At 41.3% G+C, this 25,140-nt stretch overlaps 1 protein-coding gene across 3 annotated transcripts in view; it reads right to left on the bottom strand.

Annotated features, from left to right (window-relative positions):
- The window catches only part of ZNF423 (zinc finger protein 423), a 198,357-nt gene that overhangs the window by 135,946 nt on the left and 37,271 nt on the right, over window positions 1-25,140 (bottom strand). For all 3 annotated transcript variants that reach the window (XM_069965945.1, XM_069965948.1, XM_069965947.1), the window contains exon 3: window positions 15,583-15,771. In XM_069965945.1, the coding sequence (XP_069822046.1) occupies window positions 15,583-15,771 (189 nt within the window). The remainder of the gene's footprint in view (window positions 1-15,582; window positions 15,772-25,140) is intronic.

The raw sequence follows: 25,140 nt of genomic DNA, 5'->3' as shown, positions 1-25,140 counted from the left end.
GATAGAGCATCAGCCGAGGACGGGAGAACAGGATGCCAGATCACAAGCAGTGCTGATGGTAAGTATATACTGCATGTGATCTGAAAACTGACAGCACGGATATATGCATATGCAACCTGTCATTTTCCCTTTATCCCTACTGGAGCAAACCCGCTGCAGTCCGGAGCCATGGACGGTGAAGATGTGCAGTGGAATTAAAAAGCTCCAAAAGCGTATAAATCTTTGTGGGATTGTACTGTATCAGTACAGTACTGCAAAAATGTTAACAATTTCAGTATTCCTGGCATCATAATGATCATGATGCAAGGAGGTCATTCATTCCTCTGCACAGCTTCCCCATCCATGGTGCTGTGTTTTACTGAAACGTGTGAATGCCCCCTAACATTCATTAGCTTCTCAGTGGATTCAAATTCATGAAAGCCCATTGGCCTTTTTCAAAACTTAACATGCTGGACACACGTACATGGTAATTTCTTAATTTCTTTTTTTACAAATACTTCACGTTAGACCTATATCAGGTCTACATCAGCCATGATAGAGTTACTGTTATATCAAGACCACACAATCTTTAATCAGTTTCAGGGCGGCCTTTAGTCCAGGCATTATAGTAATAATATGTACACATCATACAGAAAAACACTGTTCATGCTGCATTAAAGAGATAGTCACAGTAACTCATGGTTTGCACCATGATTTACACCTGCTAGCACGCCTCCTCCCTCCCTTGCTGTGTGCCCCTGCCCAGCCATGAGGCAAGCAGGGGGGCATGTCCGTGAAAAGTCGTTGATTGAGGTAATGTGCAAACTACAGAACCTGGGTGGATCATCCACTGAGGATTCCGCAGCTCGCCCCCGCGTACATATCCGCCTAAGACAAAGACTCCATTCTATGCACAGGCGGATTCTGCTGTCCATGTGAAGAAGAAACAGGTTCACTATTTGCGCGGATGGTGGAATCTGCCTGACCATAGAATGGAGTGTATGGCACAGGTGGATATGTGCGTGGCCCCGAGCGGGGGTGAGCTGCGGAATCTGCGGCGGATGATCCGCCCAGGTTCCGTAGTGTGCATATTCCCTTAAAGGGGTAGTCCACCCAAAAACTTTTTCTTTCAAATCAACTGGTGCCATAAAGTGCCAGAGATTTGTAATTCACTTCTATTAAAAAATCTTAAGTCTTCCAGTACTTATTAGCTGCTGTATGTCCAGCAGGAAGTGGTGTTTTCTTTCCTGTCTGACCCAGTGCTCTCTGTTGCCTCCTCTGTCCATGTCAGAAACTGTCCAAAGCAGAAGCAAATCCCCATAGAAAACCCCTCCTGCTCTCCAGACTGGAAATAATACAACTTCCTGTTGGGCATACAGCAGCTAATAAGTACTGGAAGGCTTGAGATTTTTTAATAGAATTAAATTACAAATCTCTGTCACTTCATGGCAGCAGTTGATTTGAAAGAAATTTTTTTTGGGTGGACTACCCCTTTAAGCACAAATCTGTGCCTTTTTCTTGATGTACACTGGGTGCACCTTAATAAATTCTCCCCAAAGTACCTAAAGCTCCAAACAGTAGGGACTCTTACAGCCTCTGAGCACAAAGCTTTGACAGACAGCTACATAGTCGTGTAGGAAGAGTACTGCCATGCAGACTAGATGCATAAGTAGGCATGGTAAGGTCAAATATACAAATTTGTTTTGCACCAAAATGTATACTTTTACATGCTGTATCTGGTTGTCCTCTTCATTGCCACCATTCATATACTTATTTATAGACATACAGAAGCGCCACAACTGTTATTGTGCCTAAATCCCACAGGGGTCCCACGATATTGAGATACAAACCACTCATTGAAAACGTGAAATGTGTTGTCTAGTTTGGAAAAAACATTCTGAAAAAAGAAAAAGGTGCAATTCCTCTTTGCTGGAATCCTCCAAAACAGAACAATGGCAGTCTCTGGGGAATAAACTCGATCTATACTGCGGTCTCTGATACCTCACGTGGAATGGAGACAGGATGGTGCATTGATTCCTGAGCAAGAGAACACAGCAGCCTAATAATGGAACATTAAACTGGAATATTACCTTTTATGCCAAGCATCCTTCACGTTCTGCATGGTGGATAGTAGGTTTCCGCCTTTTTACGTTTAACCAGCGGAGACAGTGTTAATCACATCAGTCTGTAATAAATTCAGGGCAAACGTAGCATCCGAATAATGTGGCTTTTATCTTCTGATTAAAGCAAACAATCTCAGTCACTCAGAGGTAAAGGTATAAATAGACAAATAACAGGCTGTACATAAATATATAGATTTGTCAGCCTTCATTGCTTTTACAATATGCGTTTTAGTAGGCGGCTCAAAATATACTAGATTTTGTCCTTTGGCAAATTCTTCTCTTTCAGTCTTGCATGAAGGAAAGAGAGAAAGAGAAAAATCTCCCCGCAGAGTTTTCCTCCTCTTCCTGGTGTGTATCTGGGACCCTGCCGTGCTCTGGGTAATTTCCAGTTCCTCAGAATTCAGGTATTAATAAAGAACCCATGGGGACATCCAACAATATAACCCTACATTTTCAGGCATTATGAAAGGAAAGCCCCAGGGGTCTGTGGCTCAAATTTCTGAAATGTAGGCATTGTAAAAGGGACCCCAGGGGATCCCTGCAATAGAAATCTGCTGAATTCAAAGCATTTTCGGAGTCCTGGTGGGAGTCATTACTCCCACTGGAAGCTTTTTACAAAACATGTGTTGCTGACATGTTGACAGATTGCTCAGTGAAGTGTTTAGGTGCATGCACAAGGCAGGGCCTATAGAGACGCTCTGCTCTCTGCCAGCCTGTCTCGAAACACAGGGACTGGTACCATCCATATTTCACAATGGGGAGTGGGGGATAGCAGAGAGTGCATACAGTGGGTAGGGAGAGAGGGAAGAGTGATGGAGAGGTATGGAAAAAGGAGGGTGAGAGAGGGATTGTGGGAGAGAGCACAATGAAAGACTGCAATCGCTGTGCTGGAGGTGCAGGTACAAGCCAGTGACGGTAGAAGGATAGTGTCACTAGAGAGGGGAGAAGCAGACAGATTAACCAGAAGATGACGGCGCTGGCGGGGAAAATACAGAAAGTGAAGGCGAGGGGTTCGGAGTGGAAGGTGATGAACGAGATAGCTTTAGGCATTCAGAAGAAAAGGCAGAAAGCATCCATAAGACAGGAACCACAAACACGCCATTAAACAGGCATCTATACTTTACACAGAAATTGCTGCTTGGCTCTCTATACACGAACTGAGCTGCCCTGGAAGTGGGAGCAGCTGTGACTACACTTGTGTGTGTGCCAAGGGCTTTAGTGAAGGAATCTGAAGGAGACTATCTGGCTGCTAAGATGTGTGGCTGATCAGAAGGGGTGAGCGAGGGGGATGGGGGGTTATCATGGGGAAAACTACAATCCCTGGGTGATGCACACTCATTAGATCTCGTATTAACGCTTTCAGCCAGTCAGGCGAGGTTGGCTTCACATTCTTCAGGCTTAAATGGGTTTGACAAAATCTTTATACAATCCTGTCTATTATATAGACCCTCTAATAAGGAATCTACAGAGTCACAGAATTACTAAACTAGCAATTTGGTCTATGCAAAAGTACTTTGTGTCCGAGGTGTACCTAGAACCTCCTTGGATCCACAGAAAATTTAGTAATCGAGCCCCCCAAATGATATGCTACGCACAGCCCTGGTCATCTTTTATGTGATAAAGGGGGTACCCATATAGCAATAGCTATATTATTTAGCAATGTAACTCCTTAATAGAACACTACCATTTTAGTTATGATTTAGCGGTAAGAGTCTGTGGTGACAACTAGATTCAGAGCAATGAAAATCTGTCCAATACCAAGATGAAAGATTGATTTTTGCAATAATCCTTATTTAGAAAAGAAGATGCACTGTTGTATCAGGGCATGGTAATGTAGAAAGTTGCTACAACTGAAATATGTATATATACTAATACAACACTGGACCACTCACCACAACAGCCGAAAATGAACGAATGACACAATGCTGTGAATTAGAAAGCTGGATGTATATCTCCGGATGCTCGGACATTTGTAAGTGTCCTCTATTTAAACACTAATTCCAAAAAATGTAATGATGCATGTATCCAGACAAACATGTACCTTCCAACACAAGCATATTTACAGGCCAAAAAATACTGCTTAGTCCATCTGGACCCTCGATCAGCAGGCCTGACAGCATTAAGCTGAGAAAAGTGATCTGTGGCTTTAATAAGGAGAAGGGGGCACAGAGGAATTAGCTGCCTAGGTGACGGAGAGAAAGGGAGGGGGGAGCCAGAGTAAGATGGAAATGTATTTGTGGCGCAGAGAGCTCAGGGAGGCCAGACAGGAGCCCCCCAACCCCCCCTGGGACATCCAAACACCCAGGGCTTGGATGCTCTCATTTCTAGCAGAGCTAAATACTGAAAGCTGTGCATTCTGCTAGTCTCCACCACAGTCTGTGCAGACAAAGACACTGTAAAAAAGTGTTAGGGATAAACCTATATTTGTTTGGGGTTATAAGGGGTAAGCAAAAAGGTGTTTTGTACCATCAATTACATGCAAATTAACAGTGCATTTTGTCACATTTCCCTAGGATAAGGGTATAACATTGGAGGTGTAATGTAACTTTAGTATTAAACCAACATTTGCCAAATATAGATGTGAACTGCAAAGAGGCATTGTCATCTGTCGAACAAATGTCAATATCACCAGTAAGGCTGGGTTTAAACTGCGTTTTCGCAATCCGTTTGTTTCATCCGAATAGACTGCAAAAACGCAGTGTAAACCCAGCCTAAAGAGTTATCGGGATACAGTAAGGTGATTGGACATAAAATACTTGATCAAATGTTTGATTTTGCTTTGGTTGATGTATCTATATGGTAAACTGACTGGCCTTCCATTTAATCCTTTCAGACAATAAACCAACTGCGGTTTCTAATGCCATCCTAAGCCCCACAATAAGCTGGATATTAATTTGCTCTTATTGTATAAAATAATCCTGTTTTAAAATGATCAAAATTTAGGAAAAATCTATGGAAAGTTTAGCACGTGAATTAAAAAAAAAATAAAAAAAAATACAAACACTGGGGTTACATGGGGTCAGAGCCTCAAACTGGTGAAAAAGAAGAAAAAAGAGACGTAGCAAGCCAAGTGGTTCTTATCTGCGGTCACATTCTAGGTTTTCATATCATTCTGAAGGCCAGATATTCCAGAAAACAGACTTTTCTTTTGTAAGCTCCAGCCACAAATCACACTTCTATTACTTGTACAGGGAACAAATAACTGCAATAAAGCGGTGTTATTTTTAAGGCCGGAGAGATTTCAGCGCCTGGTACATCAGAGCCTTGATAACAGAGCCACTTTCCAGAGTGAGATGTTGCATCCAGAGATGGTCGGCAGATATTGCGTTCTATTAGCTGCTGCAGGTTTTATCGTGTATCTACACAGAAGAGACTTGTTATATGCGGAGAATAAAGGTGCATCGACAATTGTGGTAGTCACCAAGGGCAAAGATTTTGTAAGAGCAACACTTAACCCATGCATAGCAGCACATCACACACTAGGTTACATTTATTTAAAGGGAAATTCACCTTCATACATCTTCAGATATGTTTTTGAACTTGTACCTCTACTGTTTTCCCCATTGAAAGGCCCCTGGCAGTCTGTAAGATGTATAACCCTTAAACTAGAAATCTTTGACACAATGGGGGAGATTTATCAAAAATGGTATAAAGTTAAACTTGCTCAGTTGCCCCTAGCAACCAATCAGATTCCACCTTTCATTTTCCAAAGAGTCTGTGAGGAATGAAAGGTGGAATCTGATTGGTTGCTAGGGGCAACTGAGCCAGTTTTACTTTATAACATGTTTGATAAATCTACAACAATGTTCATACTATTGCATCAATAATGATAATGATGACATGTTACAAGCTTTGTGTCTGTAGTTTATGTTACAAGCTTTATGTTTGTAATTTATAGCTAAATTATGGCCAAACACTTACAACTGCTGTCAACCAAACATTTGTGCGGCGAACAGTTATCTCCCCCAACCTTCCTATACATATGTACGGCCAAACATTCATGTGTGCCCTAAAGAGAGGGGAGGAAAAAGTTGCAACCAGACAGCTTTGGTGGCAGCTTATCTCTTCTTGAACAATAGGACTGGACAGTTGAAATCCAACATGCCCAACCCATCTCTTCTCTCTGGTGGCTTCCCCTGATCAAGCATGTTGAATTTCAACTATCCGATGATTCCCTTTAAAGAGTTGTTCTAGGTGACACAAGTAGGCATATTATACGATGACAAGTGATCAGCATTACAGTTTCATAACTGGGTCTAGTGCTTAAAATGGAAGTCATTATTCGCGACCTATTGTTTTGTCACTATGACTCTTCACATGAGCGTGAGTAGAAAAATGGAGCTTCTAGTAAAGCAGAAGGCAAGGCCAAACAAAGAGCTGTTTGGTTGTAGCCCATACTGTAGGCAGAAACAGGGATCATTTAAAAATACAGACACTCTTTAGGTCCGTCTTAATGTTGGCATTTGTATTTCAGGCAGAAAATAGCTGACTGTACATATAATACACTGGGGATGCCTTTGGAGGTCAAGTGTATTCTTTGTAGAGTAACCACGAGTATCTCTGCACTGTATACTGGTTAGTCTACATTTATCATATTTATAACAAAGAAGTTATTATGACTGGTACCAGAAATAACATGTTAAGACCCAAAGACCCATCTCCAGATGACAATTTGTATTTTCAAAATAACTGATAATCAATCAGTGTTAGGAAAAACGGATATAAGAACTGGTTGACATGTTCATCTTTTAAAATATGCTACATAGTCCAGTGGGAAAAAGAGGATTTACATTATATAACCACATAACTGAGGCCTTAGTCATGAGGTGAGGATGACAATGACGAACAGCAAAAAAATAAAATAAAATAAAAAATTGCAAGCCAGAAGTCATTGAGGTAAAGGGGCATTCTAGCTAATAGTATAAAACATAATATTATCCAGCATGGGAAGAGAAAGCTTCAAAATATATACAGCCATTAAAGCTGAATTCCGGGTATAATATAAATATTCAATGAGGGCAGAGGAACATAGTAAAGACGTTTATGTGGCCCCCGTGCAGCATCACTGCTCACAGACCCCTGCTCGCTTTCTGTAGCTCCTAGTCATGTGATGTAAGGACCTGGCTCAGACATACCCACTCAGCCAATCAGTGACTGAATCGAGACATCTCTGCAGTCACTAACTGGCTAGTCCCTGCTGGGTCGTGACCACGCAAGAAGCCAGGAGAAACAGGAGGCCGCGGGCTGAAATAAAGCTGGTGATGCTCTATTGGAGCGATATTTAAGGAAACAGGTAAGTATTGTTTCTTTATTATGTTTGTCCTTGCTTGTCCTGGATTTATACTTCTCATTGAATATATTCTCATTGAATACTTCTATATGCCCCACTTTTGGCAATGTTTGCAGAGTCACTGTTGTCCGGGCGATTTTAAGAAACTTTGTAATTGGGTTTATTAGCCAAATATGCCATTATCTGCATTTAAAAAGCCTTTTCCCAGGTCCCCCCTCCCTCCTCTTTTCCATCCACTGCAAAAAATCAGGAAATTGTGACTTGTTGCATCAGACGTACCCAGTCTGGTCTATAGAGACGGGAGGGGGGGGGAGGGAGTTAGCCGACAGCAGAAAGCTGAGAACAAAGGGATTAGAGGCACAGAGCTGGGTAAACGCTGTAATTAGAGCTCAGAGAGGTCAGTGGTGACTGTCAGAGGAGATAAAGGGTGAGGTATTTGTAAATTAAAGAGTCACTGTCGTTTTTTTTTGTTTGTTTTTTGCAGAAATCAATAGCCCAGGCGATTTTAAGAAACTTTGTAATTGGGTTTATTAGCCAAATATGCCATTATCTGCATTTAAAAGCATTTTCCCAGGTCCCCCCTCCCTCCTCTTTTCCATCCACTGCAAAAAATAAGGAAATTGTGACTTGTTGCATCAGACGTACCCAGTCTGGTCTATAGAGAGGGGAGGGGGGAGGAGGGAGTTAGCCGACAGCAGAAAGCTGAGAAGAAAGGGATTAGAGGCACAGAGCTGGGTGAACGCTGTAATTAGAGCTCAGAGAGGTCAGTAGTGACTGTCAGAGGAGATAAAGGGTGAGGTATTTGTAGATTAAAGAGTCACTGTTGTTGTTTTGTTTTTGTTTTATTGCAGAAATCAATAGCCCAGAAACTTTGTAATTGGGTTTATTAGCCAAATATGCCATTATCTGCATTTAAAAAGCCTTTTCCCAGGTCCCCCCTCCTTCCTCTTTTCCATCCACTGCAAAAAATCTGAAAATTGTGACTTGTTGCATGAGTCACACTCTGTCTGTTCTAGGGAGAGGGGAGGGGGAAGGAGGGAGTTAGCCGACAGCAGAAAGCAGATATCAGAGGATTACAGGCACTGAGCTGGGTGACAGCTGTAATCAGAGCTATCTCAAAGGAGATAGAGGGTGAGGTATTTGTAGATTAACTCTTTGTTGTCCTGTTTTGGTGTTTTATTTATCTCTCTCCATAGGAGAACAATGAAGACAGGGGGAGAGCTTCAAACTGCTTTTTCATGATACAAATGCATTTTTCAGCTAATAAACCCAATTACAAAGTTTCTTAAAATCGCCTGGACTATTGATTTCTGCAAAAAAAAAAATCACAACAGTGACACTTTAAGCTTTATTAGAAGTGTATTTTCACATGTGGCAGACCCTTTGCAGAAGAGACACACTTCATTGTGAGTCAGATGCTAAAGATTACCATTGCTCACCCAAGATCTAGTTCCTCTCCCCCCCCCCCCCCCCCCAGGTGTCCAGATAGTCTTCCACAAATTCCCTTCTCTCTCTGCAAATATCATGACTGTGTACCACAATGTTCTTTATACTTTATATACATGAATAATTTGGAATACTATAGTCTTATGACTATGTCTAACCCCCACCTTTACTCCCATCTCTTTTTTTCTTCAGTATCCCCTCCCCCTCCCTTTATGTTAAAAAAATCTCTCTCTCTCTCTCTCTCTCTCTCTCTATATATATATATATATATATATATATATATATATCTGTTAGAAAAATGATCCACTGCTACACAAACTTCTTGAATTGGGCCAACCTTCTAGACCAGGATTTCTATGAACAGCTATTGGTATTGACACTGTATTCTCAAATTCATCTGCAGGAGATCAGAAGGAGACCGTGAAATACATTAAATATTCATATGTGCAGCATGTGGTGTATCCAAAATGAATTATTCTAAAATCCAGATAAAAAGGTATTTTTATTCCATGCTCTGTAAGGAAAAAGCTAAATGCTTAGTAGCCCTAATGGTTAAGTTAAATCCTTTAACTCTTCAATGTCCTTAAGACAAGGATTACACATGTTTATAGTGTCCTTACAACTGCCATTTGTTAGACAAGTTGTTATTGTAAGTATTAATGCCGTTCTACCACAAGAGGGGTCAAGGAAAGAGAAGCCCAATTATTATGGCCAGCAGAGACTGGTAACTCACCCTATTATCACCCCCAGGCTCTCGGCACCACAGACGTGTTATTGCTTCTTGTGTCATAGACTCTGCCACTGTTAAGAGCCATGATTATTACGCCAGTCCTACCTCTGCTATCAGAGGCACTGAGGGGGGCCAGCCTACTTTACCTCTCTGCAAAGAGTATTACATTGCCGCTTACAGTGGGAGGTGTATCAGCAGTGACCCAAAGGGCAAAACTTTCAAAAATCTGGCAAAAAAGTGTCACTTTTTACAGGATGGGTAAAAAACAGGGATGGTATGGGCAAGGAAAGGTCATGTGAACTACAGTCATACAAGTAAGGTGTGTAATTGACTTTCACTATACTAAAAGTAAATGAAAACCGGACTATAAAATATAAGATCACATATTTAGCAACTGGGTAACCCCTTTCAATATAGAAGGAAATATATATATATATATATATATATATATATATATATATATATATACACAGTGGTGCCTTGGATTCCGAGTATAATTTGTTTTGGGACCGTGCTTGTAATCCAAATCCACTCTTAAACCAAAGCAAATTTTCCCATAAGAAATCATAGAAATGCAGACAATTGGTTTCACACCCCCAAAATAATGATTTTTTTATCCTGAATAACAGGTAAGACAAATGAAACAAACATTTAGAAACAGCTGAATATGTGCTATTGTAAGTTACTGTACAGCTTACTGTACAGATCTCTCCCCAGCTATATCTTCTGTCCAGAGTGGGTCTCAGAAGTGAGACACGCTGTGATCAATTACTTTTGACATGTCCGATGACATGTCGAAAGTTATTTTTAGTGGCAGGAATGCTTTAAGACCCCCATAGACAGCCTGAACTGAGGTAGCAAATGAGCGTTGATCAAAGAGATTGGCACTTGTTTCCAGAGACTTAGGGTGGTATTACACGGGCCGATGGGGCCCGATAATACCTGTAAACGAGCAGCGATCTGCTAGAGCGTAGCTTGTTTACTGGACCTATTACACGGCCTGATAATTGTTAAACAAGGGCTGCAGGGACATCGTTAACGATGTCCTTGCAGCCCTTGCTTAACTATATACATTACCTATCCACGTTCCAGAGCTGCTGCTGCGGTCTTCTTCTCCATGGGTCCCCGGGCTCTAACTTCAGAGTGGCCTGTCAGCTGACAGGCAGCTCAGCCAATCACAGGCCGGGACCGCCGCGGCCTGTGATTGGCCGGGCGGCCTGTCAGCTGACAGGCCACTCTGAAGCTAGAGCGTGCAGGACCCGGGTAGAAAAAGACCGCAGCAGCAGCCCTGGAACATGGATAGGTAATGTATATCGTCAGTCGCCGGCCGTGCACCGCTATTACACATAGCGGTGCGCGGTCGGCGCCCAAAAAAAATAGGTCCAAACCTATATCAACGATCAGCCGATGATTGTTGTCATCGGCTGATCGTTGTATTTATTACATGGAGCGATAAACGGCCGAATCGGGCCGATTTGGCCGATTATCGTTCCGTGTAATAGTACCCTTACACGACTCAATCAACAGTGTAACAAAAAGATGTGCTACCCATATTGATGATTTTATTGGGCGACAAAAGGTGCAATCATTTGCTTGATAATGGGCTTGTTTAAAGGGGCCATTTGGCAGCCATCTCTTAGAATGCTCATCATTTTAAGGCCAAATAACAGGCATTATTTTATAATGATAGCCGTGATTATCAAAATAACTTCAGTCATTCTAAATGAACAGTAGCTATTTGGCCTCAACATCATGAGCGTCCTAAAACACGGCCAAAAAAACATGGTGTGTGAACATAGTCTAAGGGTATCTATTATCCATCTGATTTTATGTAATTGTAAAATGAAAAAAATAAATAAAAAAATAAATAAAATAACAAAAAAAACATAAACCTTTTTTTGTGATGGTCCTCTTTATTTTTTATGTTGTTTTTTTTATTTATTTTTTTATCCTCTGAGGCTTTTCTAATTTTCTAGGCATTTTTAATTGCCATTTTTTTCCACAACCCCAGAAATATTTCTTTACAGTGTATGCACAGATGGCTGTTATTTTATTTTCTTTACAGCATGCTATGTATTAGGAGTGTAAGATACTAAGAAAAAATTAACACCTAGTACGTGAAACAGTCCAATATCAATTACTAACACACCACCTACCAAGAAGTAGTATAAGAAGATTAAAGAGTAAACAGTAGGACCTGTAACATATTGCAATGTTTGTGCCTCTAATGGACAGCAGGAAGTGGATATATTTGTGGTCCTATGGAGGATGCGTTAACTGCCTTGCAAAGTCTGAGTACAGCAGGATTTACCTTCTCTTAGTATCCCATTGGAAGCCATTAGCTCTATTTTATTTCAATGCTGTTTTTTCGGATTATCAGCACAATTATTCTCTCTATCGATCTGGAGGTCGTTTTGGGCCAGTACTTAAATGGCGGCAAAGGCTCCTCTTCGTTTAAGGTGTGTGAAGGAGCTTGTCCTCAAGGGTCATTTTACTTGGTAAACTTCAGCTGAACCAATTGCACTATATTTTGGCAACTCAGTCTAAGTCAGAGTAATAAAATCACAGTAAATGGCAGCATTGCTCCAGTGGTAACAATGCATCATAATAAGGGCTTATTCAACTTTCAGCCAACATGAGGATGTAAATCTGCTTAACTTTGTGAAAGCTCGATTTTCCTTTCCCTACTGCAATTCAAGAGGCACAATGGTCATTAAAAGTGAACCAACTATATATCAGTTCTTATTCGCTATGGCATGGGGCATTGAGCGTGGGGATAAAGCCAGTCCTGGATTAGAGATAACCTATCACTGATTAAATATACAAATTAATAAAATTAATACTAAAGTATAAAATTGATCTATTGACATATGTAATTTTTACAGTCCACATTTTGTAAATGTGTAAAATGATTCTTTATTTTCTATTACATCCATTTTTTTTAAATTGATACCTGACATGTCTGTTTTAGCAAGTATTTGTTCTACCTGTGATGTCACAATTCTGGAGTGTATCTGTGACATTGCCCTCTTATTCCTCCTGTAAACAGTAAGACTTTCTGGGTGTTACTGGTTTCCTTGTCAAAGGAGCATGTCCGGCTGTGTAGCAACAAACCCCATTCACAAGAAGAAAGGTAAATGATTCTCAGGTTCTAAAATAATGCATTCCCATTCTGGGGTTCTGCCTTCCAGTGGAAGAGATTGCAGGGGGTTCAACCTCCATACCCCTGGCGATCTCCAGATCGGCCCCGGCTCTTTTGTTTTGAATATAGTTGAGGGTTCTCTATGGAGCTGTGAGAGAGAGAGAGACAAATACAGCACTTGGCTCTTTCCGGCAGCTCCATAGGGAAAAAGTTTGCTATGGGGCCCAGCCATTTCTAGTTATGCCCCTGATATGTGGAGGGAAATATGTGGTTGTGTAAAGTGGCCTTTGGGTGTGCAATATGAGGATAGAAAGCTAGAGATAATTGCATTTATCCTGAGATAGGCTATATAATTCTTTAGGACTACGTAGCCATCAGTCAACACCACATGCATGACACTTGGAATCCTTAAAATGTGCCTTTAATTTCAGGCAACCTAAGAATAACCATTATGTGCATATATTGTTGCTGTTTCATAACATATGTCCCCCCTTTTGCAGGCTCCACCTTTAATTTTCAGTTGTTTTTGAGCTAGTGGGTAGGGGGCTAACTGCAGTGTTGTCTCCCATACACTGCTCACACACAGAAGGGGAATCTTACTCTTCTATATCTATATAAGCAGCATACATTACATTATAGTGAAGCACTGAGCAGTGTATGCTGTAAATCAAGTACTGGGAATATACATAACCCTTACAAGAGTGTCACAGTCTCATTCCCTGACTTTGTCTCACTCTGCAGCTTATCCAACCCTACCTTTCAATAAATTTCTGTGGGAAACATTAACCCTAAAACTTCAATGAGCTGAATGATGGGATAAGAAGTGAAAAAAGAGGGGTTTTTTTTCAAATAAGATACAGTGGTACCTTGGTTTAAGAGTAACTTGGTTTAAGAGCATTTTGGTTTAAGAGCTCACAGTTTTTCAGAATTGTGACTTGGTTTAAGAGCATTAATTTGGTGTAAGAGTTCTATGTACTGGGTGGGAGCGCGAGTGGAGGAGGGGCATGGTCTGCATAGCAGGGTCTACAGCACTGTACTCTGACCCAAGAAGTCTCCCTCACCATCCAAATCATAGCAGATCCACTTCAGGCTGGGGCTTACATCAGGGGACAGGACTGTGGAGGTAATCTCCCCATAGCTGTAACTCCTCTCTCCCCGGACAGAGAGTACTGCATGTATGTGCCCACATCTGCCCTGCTCATTCCTTCATGCTCCCTGCAGTCTCTGTCAGCCCTTATGTTTCCCATCCTCTCCAATACTGTACAGTAACTTATAATATCACATATTCTGCAGTTTCTGAATGTTTGTTTCATTTGTTTTACATGTTATTAAGAATAAATCATTATTTTTGGGGTGTGGAACCAATTGTCTGCATTTCTATGATTTATGGGAAAATTTGCTTTGGTTTAAGTGGATTTGGATTTCAAGCACAGTCCCAGAACGAATTATGCTCCTAATCCAAGGCACCACTGTATACTACAACATTATCACCTTCACTTGCAATAATGGTATATGAAAAGTGTTAATGACTACCTAAGGAGGTTGTCCAGGGAAAATAACTTTTCCACAGGATAGGGAACAAGTAAGAGATCGCTGGGGTGCAACCTCCATACCCCTTGCCGATCTTTGTATTGGGTCCCTGGCTTCTTTGTTATGAATAGAGCCACGGGTATTGCACATGACCCGCGGCTTTATTAATTCCCATGGAGCTGCCGAAAAGAGTCAAGTAAGCCGGAAGGTGCTGACTCTGCTTTTTTCGGCGGCTCCAAGGGAATGAAAAGCCATACTCATGGCTCTGTTGATAACACAGAAGCCAGGCGCCCAATACAGAGCTCGGCAGGGGGTACGGAGGATAGACCCCCCCACGGTTTCATACTTGTCCCCTATCCTGTGGATAGGAGACAAGTTCATTTTCCCTGGATAACCTCTTTCAGTTCAAAGCTGTGGGGATTCTGTGGAGTGCGCTATGATGCATCTGTAAGACACAATATATTTATTTGAGCATCACACAATTTATTTTCCCTGCTATTCTGTATACCTCAGCATTAAAGTGGAAGCACACAGCTGTACTACTATATCTCAGACCCAAAACTCTAGAACTGATTGATGGGTGGGAGAGATGTGAAAATAGGATTTGTTTTAATTCCGCTTGTTGATATTCCCGAATTATACAAACTTAAAGATTAAAGTCCACAGGTCTAAATGTATTTTAAGTGTTCATCCTCTTCATAAATGTTTGAGCACATAAACCAATCCAGACGTCTGACAGGGAGGAAACCTTTAGTTTACAGAAGTATAAAAGTGCTTTATGCTATTTAAAAAAAAAACATAAGACAACAATGAGGCAGATACACTAAGTGGTAATAAAACTCTTTCATAGAAGCATCCTCAGTCACTATTCTACTCTACGGCACTAGGCCATCAAACTGAGTAAAAGCTTTCCCAGCATGAAAATTGGGCTCCTTAGCTGGACTTAGAAGATTGAGAGCTCTGTCTCGCTTTACAAGTTTTCCACACACTTATTGCAAGTTTAGGGTGCTGGGAAGTCTTCATTCTGTACAGTATGAATGGTGTCATTATGTTTTTTGTCAAATATAAGGAAATCAGGTGATGCTCATCATATATATATATATATATATATATATATTCTACATTTTGTGCTGGGTGTTGGGTTGAAGTTGGTAATAACAAAAAAATGAATGTGGCAATGATTCTAGCACACAGGTCTACCTCAGGTAGAGCAATAAAAATGACATTATCTATAAAAAATGACATGATTAATTCCTTATTCTCGCTTGAGACCCCCTATTGCTGCATTGTCCAATTACTCAGCTAACCACCTGTCAGACCTGCAAACTTAGTTTGGGATTACCTCCGAGACAGTGCTGGGTCCGGTGCTCCGTCAGCTCGGCCAAGGAATCGAAATCCTGCTGGCAGTTATCGCAGGTGTAAATTGACTCGTCCTCCAGCTCCTCTTCCTCAATCCTCTCTTCCTGGCTGGTCACGCTGTTACCATCTTCCAAACCTCGTCCCTCTCTCTCAGCCTCCCTTCCAGGACCTCCTGCAGGCACAGGAAGAACATAGAGTAACAGAGCTGTCTTTCACAAAACACATAATTACTTTTTTTTCAAGCTCCATCTAACTTTAACATAAAGTCTTTTATTAGTTAGCCTGACATGATTAACTATTTTATATTAGCCAAACGTATCACAGTTCAGGTGCCAACAACAGGCAAAATAAATAATACAAACTAATCAAACATAGAACAGAAGGGGAAACAATAAAATTAACATTCTGACATGCATAACTAAAGGAACTAAGAAAAAAAACACACACACATGACTGACTCTCTATGAAAATCCTTAAAATTTATATCCAGAAATGCAGGATGCAAAACTCTTAAAAAAAAATTAAACTTTAACAATCATATTCCAAAGCATATATAACTACTGATACATAGTACTGTACTAACACATCCATAAAACATGTAGCCTACAGCTATAATACCTATACATGAAAGCATATATATAGCCAATCTGTAGTCTTCTCAATGGCGCACAACCATTTTGATCTGGAGGCTACCAAATATAAAGGCCCTATTATACAAAGAGATTAGTGGCCATATTTAGCCAATTATCAGCCATAACGGCAATAATAAATAATAAATAAATGGCAATGATCAGCCATCATGCACAAAGTCGGCTGATCGTTGTCTTTCAATGTCCTTCAACATGAAAGACTAACGGCTAAGATAGCAACGATCTGCTGCCGTCTCTCCGAGCGATAGGAGCTGCGGCAGCAGACCACCGCTCTCTCCTCTAAAGACAATCTAAAGATCGCCCAGGGAGCCCCTCCTGCAGCTCCTTGTGGCTCCGCACTTACCCGCTCATTGTCAGTGGCACGTGTAATAGCCCCGGCAGAGAATGGGGTGCAAGCAAGCACTGATCTGACAGGTCTGTGCCCACTTGCTCCCGCTGATCGCTCAGTGTAATAAGGGCTTAAAGGACAACTCCGGCGAAAATTTTTTTTGGCTTATTTAACACACATTACAAAGTTATATAACTTTGTAATGTGGTTAAATACCCGGTCTGGCCCCCTTCCCCCACTTTCCGACCCCCGACCCCCCACCCCGGAAGTTAAAGAATATATACATTACCTATTACGGTCGTCACGGTCCTCTTCTCTGGTGTCGGGTGATGTCAGAGCTGGGGGCGGTCCGGGTCTTCTTCCTCCTCGGCGTCTTCATTGAGAGTGAATGGGAGAGAAAAGGCTGCTGGTGCACATGCGCACCAGCAGCCTTTTCATTGGCTGGAGCGCATCACATGGCTTCCAGCTTGCTCAGCCCTGATTGGCTGAGCTTGCTGGAAGCCATGTGATGCGCTCCAGCCAATGAAAAGGCTGCCGGTGCGCAAGCGCGCTGGCAGCCTTTTCTCTCTCATGGACCCGGAAGAAGGAGACATCGCTGGACGGCGGACGCAGGTGACGGTGAGGCGGACGGCGGCCGAATGGAGTGGCGATCGTCACCGGAGGGATGGTGAGTATGGTGTCTGTGTTTTTTTTTTGGGGGGGGGTCCCGCCGGAGTTGTCCTTTAAAGGAGAAGTCTGTTGAAAATTTTTATTAAAGTATTTTACTGCCCCCCAAAAGTTATACAAATCACTAATATGATAAAAAAAGGTCCAAGTTCTATCAAACGACCAATGATTTCTCGTTGGTCATTTAATTGTTGCCTGCTATTACACGAAGCGAATATCGTTCAATTACGAACGATTTTTGTGAACGATAATCGTCCTGTGTAATAGGGCCCTAAGCCTAGAACAAGCAAATATTTAATTAAATTAAGATCACCATATTGTACTCATGGACATACATGTCCATATTCTGGATTTCAGAACTGGGCTACTGGTTCTAGTCCTGGTCTCACATCCAAATTAAGGAATGTAATGCATATGGAAAAGTGAGCATAACCTTGCTGAACTTTAGGTAGCATCAAATATCTGCAAGTTGCCCAGCAGGAACCGGCATCAGAAAACAGGCCGTGTTTATGGCAGTATGAATTCTGTTATATATCTTGTCATGCAGATGATGTGACAGCCTATGTCCAGGTACACAGTAAACATAAGCATGTTGATGTTTTATAAATATCATGAAAAATATTATAAATAGTAACATGCAATACTTTACATTATAAAGTGTCTTTTCATACTAGTACAAAATGTTGCTCACTCTGCCAGATGAAAAAATAATAATCTTTTCTTCAGAAAACAACAGCAGCCAAAATGATACAAGAATAAATGATTTGTTCAGCCTCACAGCTAATAGTGTTTGCCTCCTATGACTTACAACTTAATAAAATTGATCTCTCTGCAGCAGCAGGCTCCCGAGTACCAGAATGGGGCTATCCTTGAAACCTGAACATTTTCTGAAGTTACCTTCTTACAACCTCCCAAAGTTCTGACCTTCTAGACCTTCTCTCTAAGAGTCTGATGTGGACAGAGAGCTGGAGCAGTGTCAGAGAGATACCGGAGGGGCCAGTCTGAGCTAAGGTTTAACAAGACGCAATATCATAGGAAGGACAGTGTAACACCCTGATTGTGCCCAGGCAGATCAAATACTGCAGTACACATACAAAGCTTTACTAAATGCCACCCAGACTAGGCAGAGAGTAGAAATAGAAAAGTAACAATGCAATTAATATAAAATATGCTACAAAATATAATATTTTACCAAGGCTTTTAGGCCCCATTCACATCATGTTTTGTGGCTACAATGCTGATATACATTGGGATACTTTACATACACCGTAGCACACCTAGGTCATCCTTAGACTTCTATAGACTACTACTCTATGCTTTCAAGTCCCACAAAAGAAAATATACACTGTACATCTGGGAAATGGACCAAATATAGATAACGTGGTCTATTAAAGTGTATTGGCGTGCTACAGGTATGCCTCTGCATTCACTAGAATACCTTTTTGAAGTAATTGGGGCCTTAGGTTGTTTCTAAACAGAATTCAATAATCTGCTTGTTTAGCACTGACAATCCCACATAGGGTAAAAAAACAACATAAAAATTTGTATGTGCCATTTATGACCTTTTCTTTATTTCATTACATTAGGGAACTAAGAAGCTGGGGTCTGATGCTTATATAAGCCCAACATCCTCCTTGGTGTTGTGCACAGATTGTCATTGTTCACCATCTATACTGGGGTTCCATATCACACACACTCCAGGGCCAATTCTACTGGAATATTACTGACATACAAGTATGATTTTAAGGGGAAACAATAATATTTTAACCACACCACATCTTTTCTTTACGCAATTTTTGATACTTGTGCCCCTTTTCTAGTAGTATATTCTAATTGTTCCATTGTATTAGAACCTCTATGATAAATGTTTTTATGGCCCGTCTTGGAAATCATTTGCTGCTACCACACAAATCATACAAATCCCCACTCCTAACTCTCTGGAGGACCAACCAACAAGTCTGGACCAATATATATATATATATATATATATATATATATATATATATATATATATATATCCATCCTATTGTTTATTGCTACACTTATTTATGTCTAACCTATCTGCTGGATTCCTACATTGGGTTGTCCTCTAGGGATTAACTGTACATGAGGCCAGTCCATTAGTTCTCTCTTATCATTGTCAATGGCCTTATTCAAGGGCAACTTGCAATCATATCAAACCATCAAACCAGACATCCATTCCTGGTCACTGATCAGACTCCCAGCTGAAATGTAGTGCTTTCATATTAAATGCATAATAATTAAGCTTAAAGTGAAATACATTGCTTTGTTTCTTTTACATGAACAGACTGGTACCATTAGAGTCAATGGAGCCACATCACAGTAGGGAGGGGAGATTGACACACTCGGGCCCCCAGTGCTTCATGACCGGCCGGTGCCATTAGAATCAATGGAGCCACATCACAGTGGGGAGGGGAGATCGACACACTCGGGCCCTCAGCGCTTCATGCACGGCTGGTGCTCGGTAATGGACCAACTCTGTGCGTGGGAATCGGGCTACGGTTCAAAAAACGACCACGGCACTGGCATCCCCACAGTGGGCCTGTCTGTTCATGTATAATAAAACAAAGTGATGTACCTAGTGGTACATTTGCTTAAAAAAAAAGTTGGGCTGTAAAAAGCTCTTCATGTAACCCCAACCCTTCACACTTTTCCAATTGCAGATACTGTATTATCAGACAATATTTTTTACCAACAGATTGGAGAATTTTCACATAGATAACTACATATAAGCTCTATCTTCTCACTGTAGTATAGAACATTATTAGTAGAACACTGTTTAGCAGATCAGCAGAATATTGATAATGTTCCTTCTACCCCATTTGTAAACCAGTCCTCACGTGAGAACTTTATACTTCTTAATTAGTTTTTCACAAATGTAGGGGCCCGGAGGGAAATAGTGAATCAGAAATACTTATGAATGCTGGAGTACATTTCCCAGTGGCACATTATTTGCCTGTATGTATAGCTATATCATGCAGTAAATCAGTTGACAATGTTTCTGCTCATGTAGGTTTTGTTTGCAAGTTTGTATGTATTATACATAAGGAAAGCAATGTGAATGATATATAAGGTTATGTAACTCAACAGTAATACGTTTGTTATTACCAGAAGAGAAATGCTCTTTCCTCGGTTTGTTGGGGACAAACATGCATCCTGTCATCTCCACTTTCTTTCACTTAAAGGCTATGTACACCTTTGCAACCATTTTTTATTGTGCCAACGCTTTTAAAATAAGATATGAAATCACTGGGCAATTGGTCCTTACAACTTTCTATTATTTTGTTTCTACAGCTCTTCTGCAGACCTATGTGGCTCTATTACATGGGGAGATATCCACCTGATTTGGCAGATAATCGCTCAGTGTAATAGGGCCTTTAGAGAAAATCCTATAATAGGGATACCAGAGTTTTTTTTATCATTTTGAATTATTTTCCTTTTATAGGCAAATAACAAAGGTGTGTAAATAGCCCAGGCAACCATCTAGATAATCCTTTATCTCATCTATGCTTAGTACTCATAATGATAGCTAAAGGGGTTGTCTCACAATTAAAAATAGATTTTGTCTGTTAGATTACAACAAACATAACAACATTTTCTATTATTATTATTATTATTATTAATAATAATAATAATAATAATAATAATAATAATATTATTGTTATCATCAGATCTATTTATATAGCAAATTATACTTCAAAGCACTCAAAAATTCTGAGGGTACATATAAACACAGAAATCAGACTTTACAAAATTACACACTAATTGTTCAAACAAAAGGAACAAGGGCCCTGCGTTTAAAATCTTTCGATCTAAACCTTTTAAAAATTCTTATGTGTCATAGATATTATAGTAAGTCACTTGTCAAGGCACCCCCTAGTGTTCTTATGATTCCTGAAAAGAAGTGCACTGGTTAGAGATGAGCAAATTTACAGTACAAACAGATTATTTAGTTCGGCATTCGGCTTATCAGTCGGCTGCCTTCGAACTGTTTGTCACTATGTGCTGCTCTGCTACAGGTGCCTGGAAAAGCTGGATCCAATCCTGGGAAACTTCTCCCAGTTTCCCAGGACTGGATCTAGGTTTTTTTTTCTATGTACACGTAACGGAGCACCACAGAGTTTAAAGGAAGCTGGCTTAGTTCAGCCTGCCAAGCTAATGAAGCAATACCCTTTGTTTCTACTGTAAATTCACTCATCTCTAGGGATATATGGGCATAGTCTTAGGGGGCATTCACACGTTACATGATTACGGTCCATGCACTGAAGATGGGATGGATCTCCCGGCATCATGATTCATGAAACAGTTTAACCCCTTAAGGACGGGGCAAATTTTCGTTTTTGCGTTTTCGTTTTTTCCTTCTTGTGTTTAAAAGGCCATAGCACTTGCATTTTTCCACCTAGAAACCCACATGAGCCCTTATTTTTTGCGTCACTAATTGTACTTTGCAATGAGAGGCTGAATTTTTGCATAAAGTACACTGCGAAACCAGGAAAAAATTCAATGTGTGGTGAGATTGAACAAAGAAAGCATTTCTTTTATTTGGGGGGTATTTGTTATTACGCCATTCACCCTGGGGTAATACTGACTTGTTATGCATGTTCCTCAAGTCGTTACGATTACAACAATATATAACATGTATAACTTTTCTTTTATCTGATGGACGGTAAAAAATTCAAACCATTGTTAACAAATATATGTTCCTTAAAATCGCTCCATTCCCATACTTATAACGCTTTAATCCTATGGTCTATGGGGCTGTGTGAGGTGTCATTTTTTGCGCCATGATGTGCTCTTTCGATCTTGATTGTGCATATATGACTTTTTGATCACTTTTTATTACATTTTTTCTGGATTTGATGCGATCGAAAATGCGCAATTTTGCACTTTGGGATTTTTTTGCGCTTACGCCGTTTACCGTGCGAGATCAGGAATGTGATTAATTAATAATTCAGGCGAATACGCACGCGGTGATACCAAACATGTTTATTTATTTATTTATTTTTATTTATAACATGGGGAAAGGGGGGTGATTCTGACTTTTATTAGGGGAGGGGGCTTTTTATTACCAACATTTTTTTTTTTTTTAACACATATACTAGAAGCCCCCCTGGGGGACTTCTAGTATGTGCACTCTGATCTCTCATTGATCTATGCTGTATATAGTTATACAGCACAGATCGATGAGATCGGCACTTGATTGCTGTCGGCTGCTGCAGCCGCAAACAACCAAGTGCCGAGCTGGGGTCAGCGGCATTTTGGCGAAGACCCCAGCAGGTAATAGACACTGAGATCTCCGCCACTAGACACCAGGGAACGTCTGCATATGGTAATCGGATGCAGCTGTCAACTTTGACAGCTGCCTCTAATTACCTGATTAGCGGGCACGGCGATTGGACCGCGCCCGCTAATAGCCGCGGTCCCGGGCTAAACGCGGCACCCGAGACGGGTACGGGTACGTCATATGTCCCTAAGAGGTTAAAGGGGCAGTGAGGCGTTTCAAAATTATTCACTAAATAACACACATTACAAAGTTACACAACTTTGTAATGTATGTTATGTTAGTGAATGGCCCCTTCCCCGTGTTCCCCCCCACCCACGCTAGACCCGGAAGTGTGATGCACTATACTCACCTGATTCGTGTCGACCCCCGTCTGCCATCTTGGGACAATGATGTCATCTTCGGGAGGCCGGACGAACCACTCCATCCGTCCCTCATGCCGGCCCCCCTCTGCCGCGATTGGCTGAGCACAGTTATGCTCAGCCAATTGCGGCTGAGCAGCTAATGAAGCGGCAGAGGGTGGCCGGAATGAGGGATGGATGGAGCGATTCGGCTGGCCTCCCGAAGACGACATCATTGTCCCAAGATGGCGGACAACTGATTGGCTGGGCGGGAGAACAGGATGCCGGGACCCGTGTAGGAGAGAGAGAATGTATATACAGACAGCAGAGCGGGAGCCAGGCGGGAGCAGAAGGGGTTAAGGGGGCGGCTGCATTACATACTCACAGCGGTCTTTCAGACCGCTGCGAGCATGTAGTACGGGGACCTGCCAGGACCTTGACTTGTAGCTGATCTCGCTGCAAAACTCGCAGCGAGACTTCACGTGTGAACTGGCCCTTAATATAAATTTAACTGTATCACTGGAAAGGTAGACTTTTAGAGACAACTTCTTTGGGGCATTTGGGTATTATAGAGAACTACTCTATATGATTGACTCAATATGGCACACTCAAGCCATCTTATTATTTGGGTGGCCATTCATCTAAATGGCAGTCCCATATTACCAAACCTCTCTGGTAAAGTCAGTTCTTTACAGGCAGGATGTGTTATGAAGGGAGTTGTCTCTGCAAAAATGACCACTGTCTTGGCTTCTGTCTGTGTCTTTAGGTCTCATAATCTTTTGCCCATGATGTTGGTCACTGTTTTCTCTAAAACAGTAGAACTGAAGTAATTTTGTTATTAAACAGAAGGTTCACCTTTACGTTAGACATGTGAGAAGATGAAATTGCTTATGGGCCTATTACACAGGTCGTCTAGAGGAGCAAACGAGCGCTCTCGGCGCTCGTTTGCTCCTTGTTCCCCGCTCACTGCCGCCGCTATTCAACGCGGCTGCAGCGAGTGGGTGAGTGCGGGAGGAGGTGGCGGGGAGCTGCGGGGGGGCTGCCTGGGGGATCGCTGAACATCCGGGCAGCCCATAGGATATAGCAGCGTCTGCTGCTGATGCTCCTATTAAATGGAGCGACGGCAGCAGATCGCTGCTATATCAGTCGCTTGTTTTTCAACATGTTGAAAAACAAGCGACTGCAACGATCAGCCGACATGAACGATGTCGGCTGATCGTTGCACTCTATTCCACGGGACGATTATCGTCCGTAGTGGCCGATATCGGCCGAATACGAACGATAATCGTTCCGTGGAATAGGGCCTTTAGGGTATGGATCCTGTAAACAGCACTGGTTGCTAGAACAAAGTCTGTGGACTTCCTTATTGCCCCATTCATTTAAGAAGACTCCATGTGCATGTAAAATAAGCGTGGATTACATATTGTTATAGGTTTTAATAAATTTTGGACAATTTCCCTACACTGTTCACCTACGAAACACACTGCACGCCAGCAGTTTGTGTAAATGATGACACTTCTCAATGGATGTGTTGTTACCACCTTTCCTGTGAAAAATTAACTGACTGCTGAACATTAAGATTTCTTACAAAACTTAGGAATAAAAAAAATTATTTAAATTTTTCTCATTTCACATAATTAAGTAAATGATACATGACCCAAATAGTACCATTCCCTTAGGCGACCATTTGCCATTTCACCAGGCAAAAGGTGCTCGCTTTTGCCCATCCTTTATACTGGTGTGACAAATAAGAGGTTAACATGAGCTGTGCATTAACATAATACCAGTTTAATTAATCTAATTAGGAGCCGGTGTTTTGTGCAAACATTGGGAGAAGCTTTCGAAACACAAAATATCAAAGTGTTTTAATTGGGCTCGTCAGCACATGATGAACGTTGTCCGCTCCGTACTCCGTCTCTGGGGGCACCTGTGAAAGGTGGGAGCGAGCTTCTGCAATACCAGACATTACACTGCGTTAATAATGACCCTCTCCTTCTAATGAAAAAAAGAAATGTTGTTGTTGTAGCAATTAAGCTTGCAAAGATTTTCGGAGAGGGGAAATTAGATTTATTTGCGCGCCGTCCTCTTGCTGATGAAGCATCCACTATTTGGGAGAGGTTCTAATTAACCCTAATTTAGATGATGTGCACTTTTTGATAAGCACTTCCTTGTGTATGCTCCAATGATATAATAATTAGCACTTCAATCCAGACTTCTTTTTTTTCTCTCTGACCCAAAACTCCTAACTTTTATG

The sequence above is a fragment of the Dendropsophus ebraccatus genome, chromosome 4, assembly GCF_027789765.1.
Source record: "Dendropsophus ebraccatus isolate aDenEbr1 chromosome 4, aDenEbr1.pat, whole genome shotgun sequence".
NCBI classification, from domain to species: domain Eukaryota; kingdom Metazoa; phylum Chordata; class Amphibia; order Anura; family Hylidae; genus Dendropsophus; species Dendropsophus ebraccatus.
This window is presented reverse-complemented; position numbering and strand designations above follow the sequence as displayed.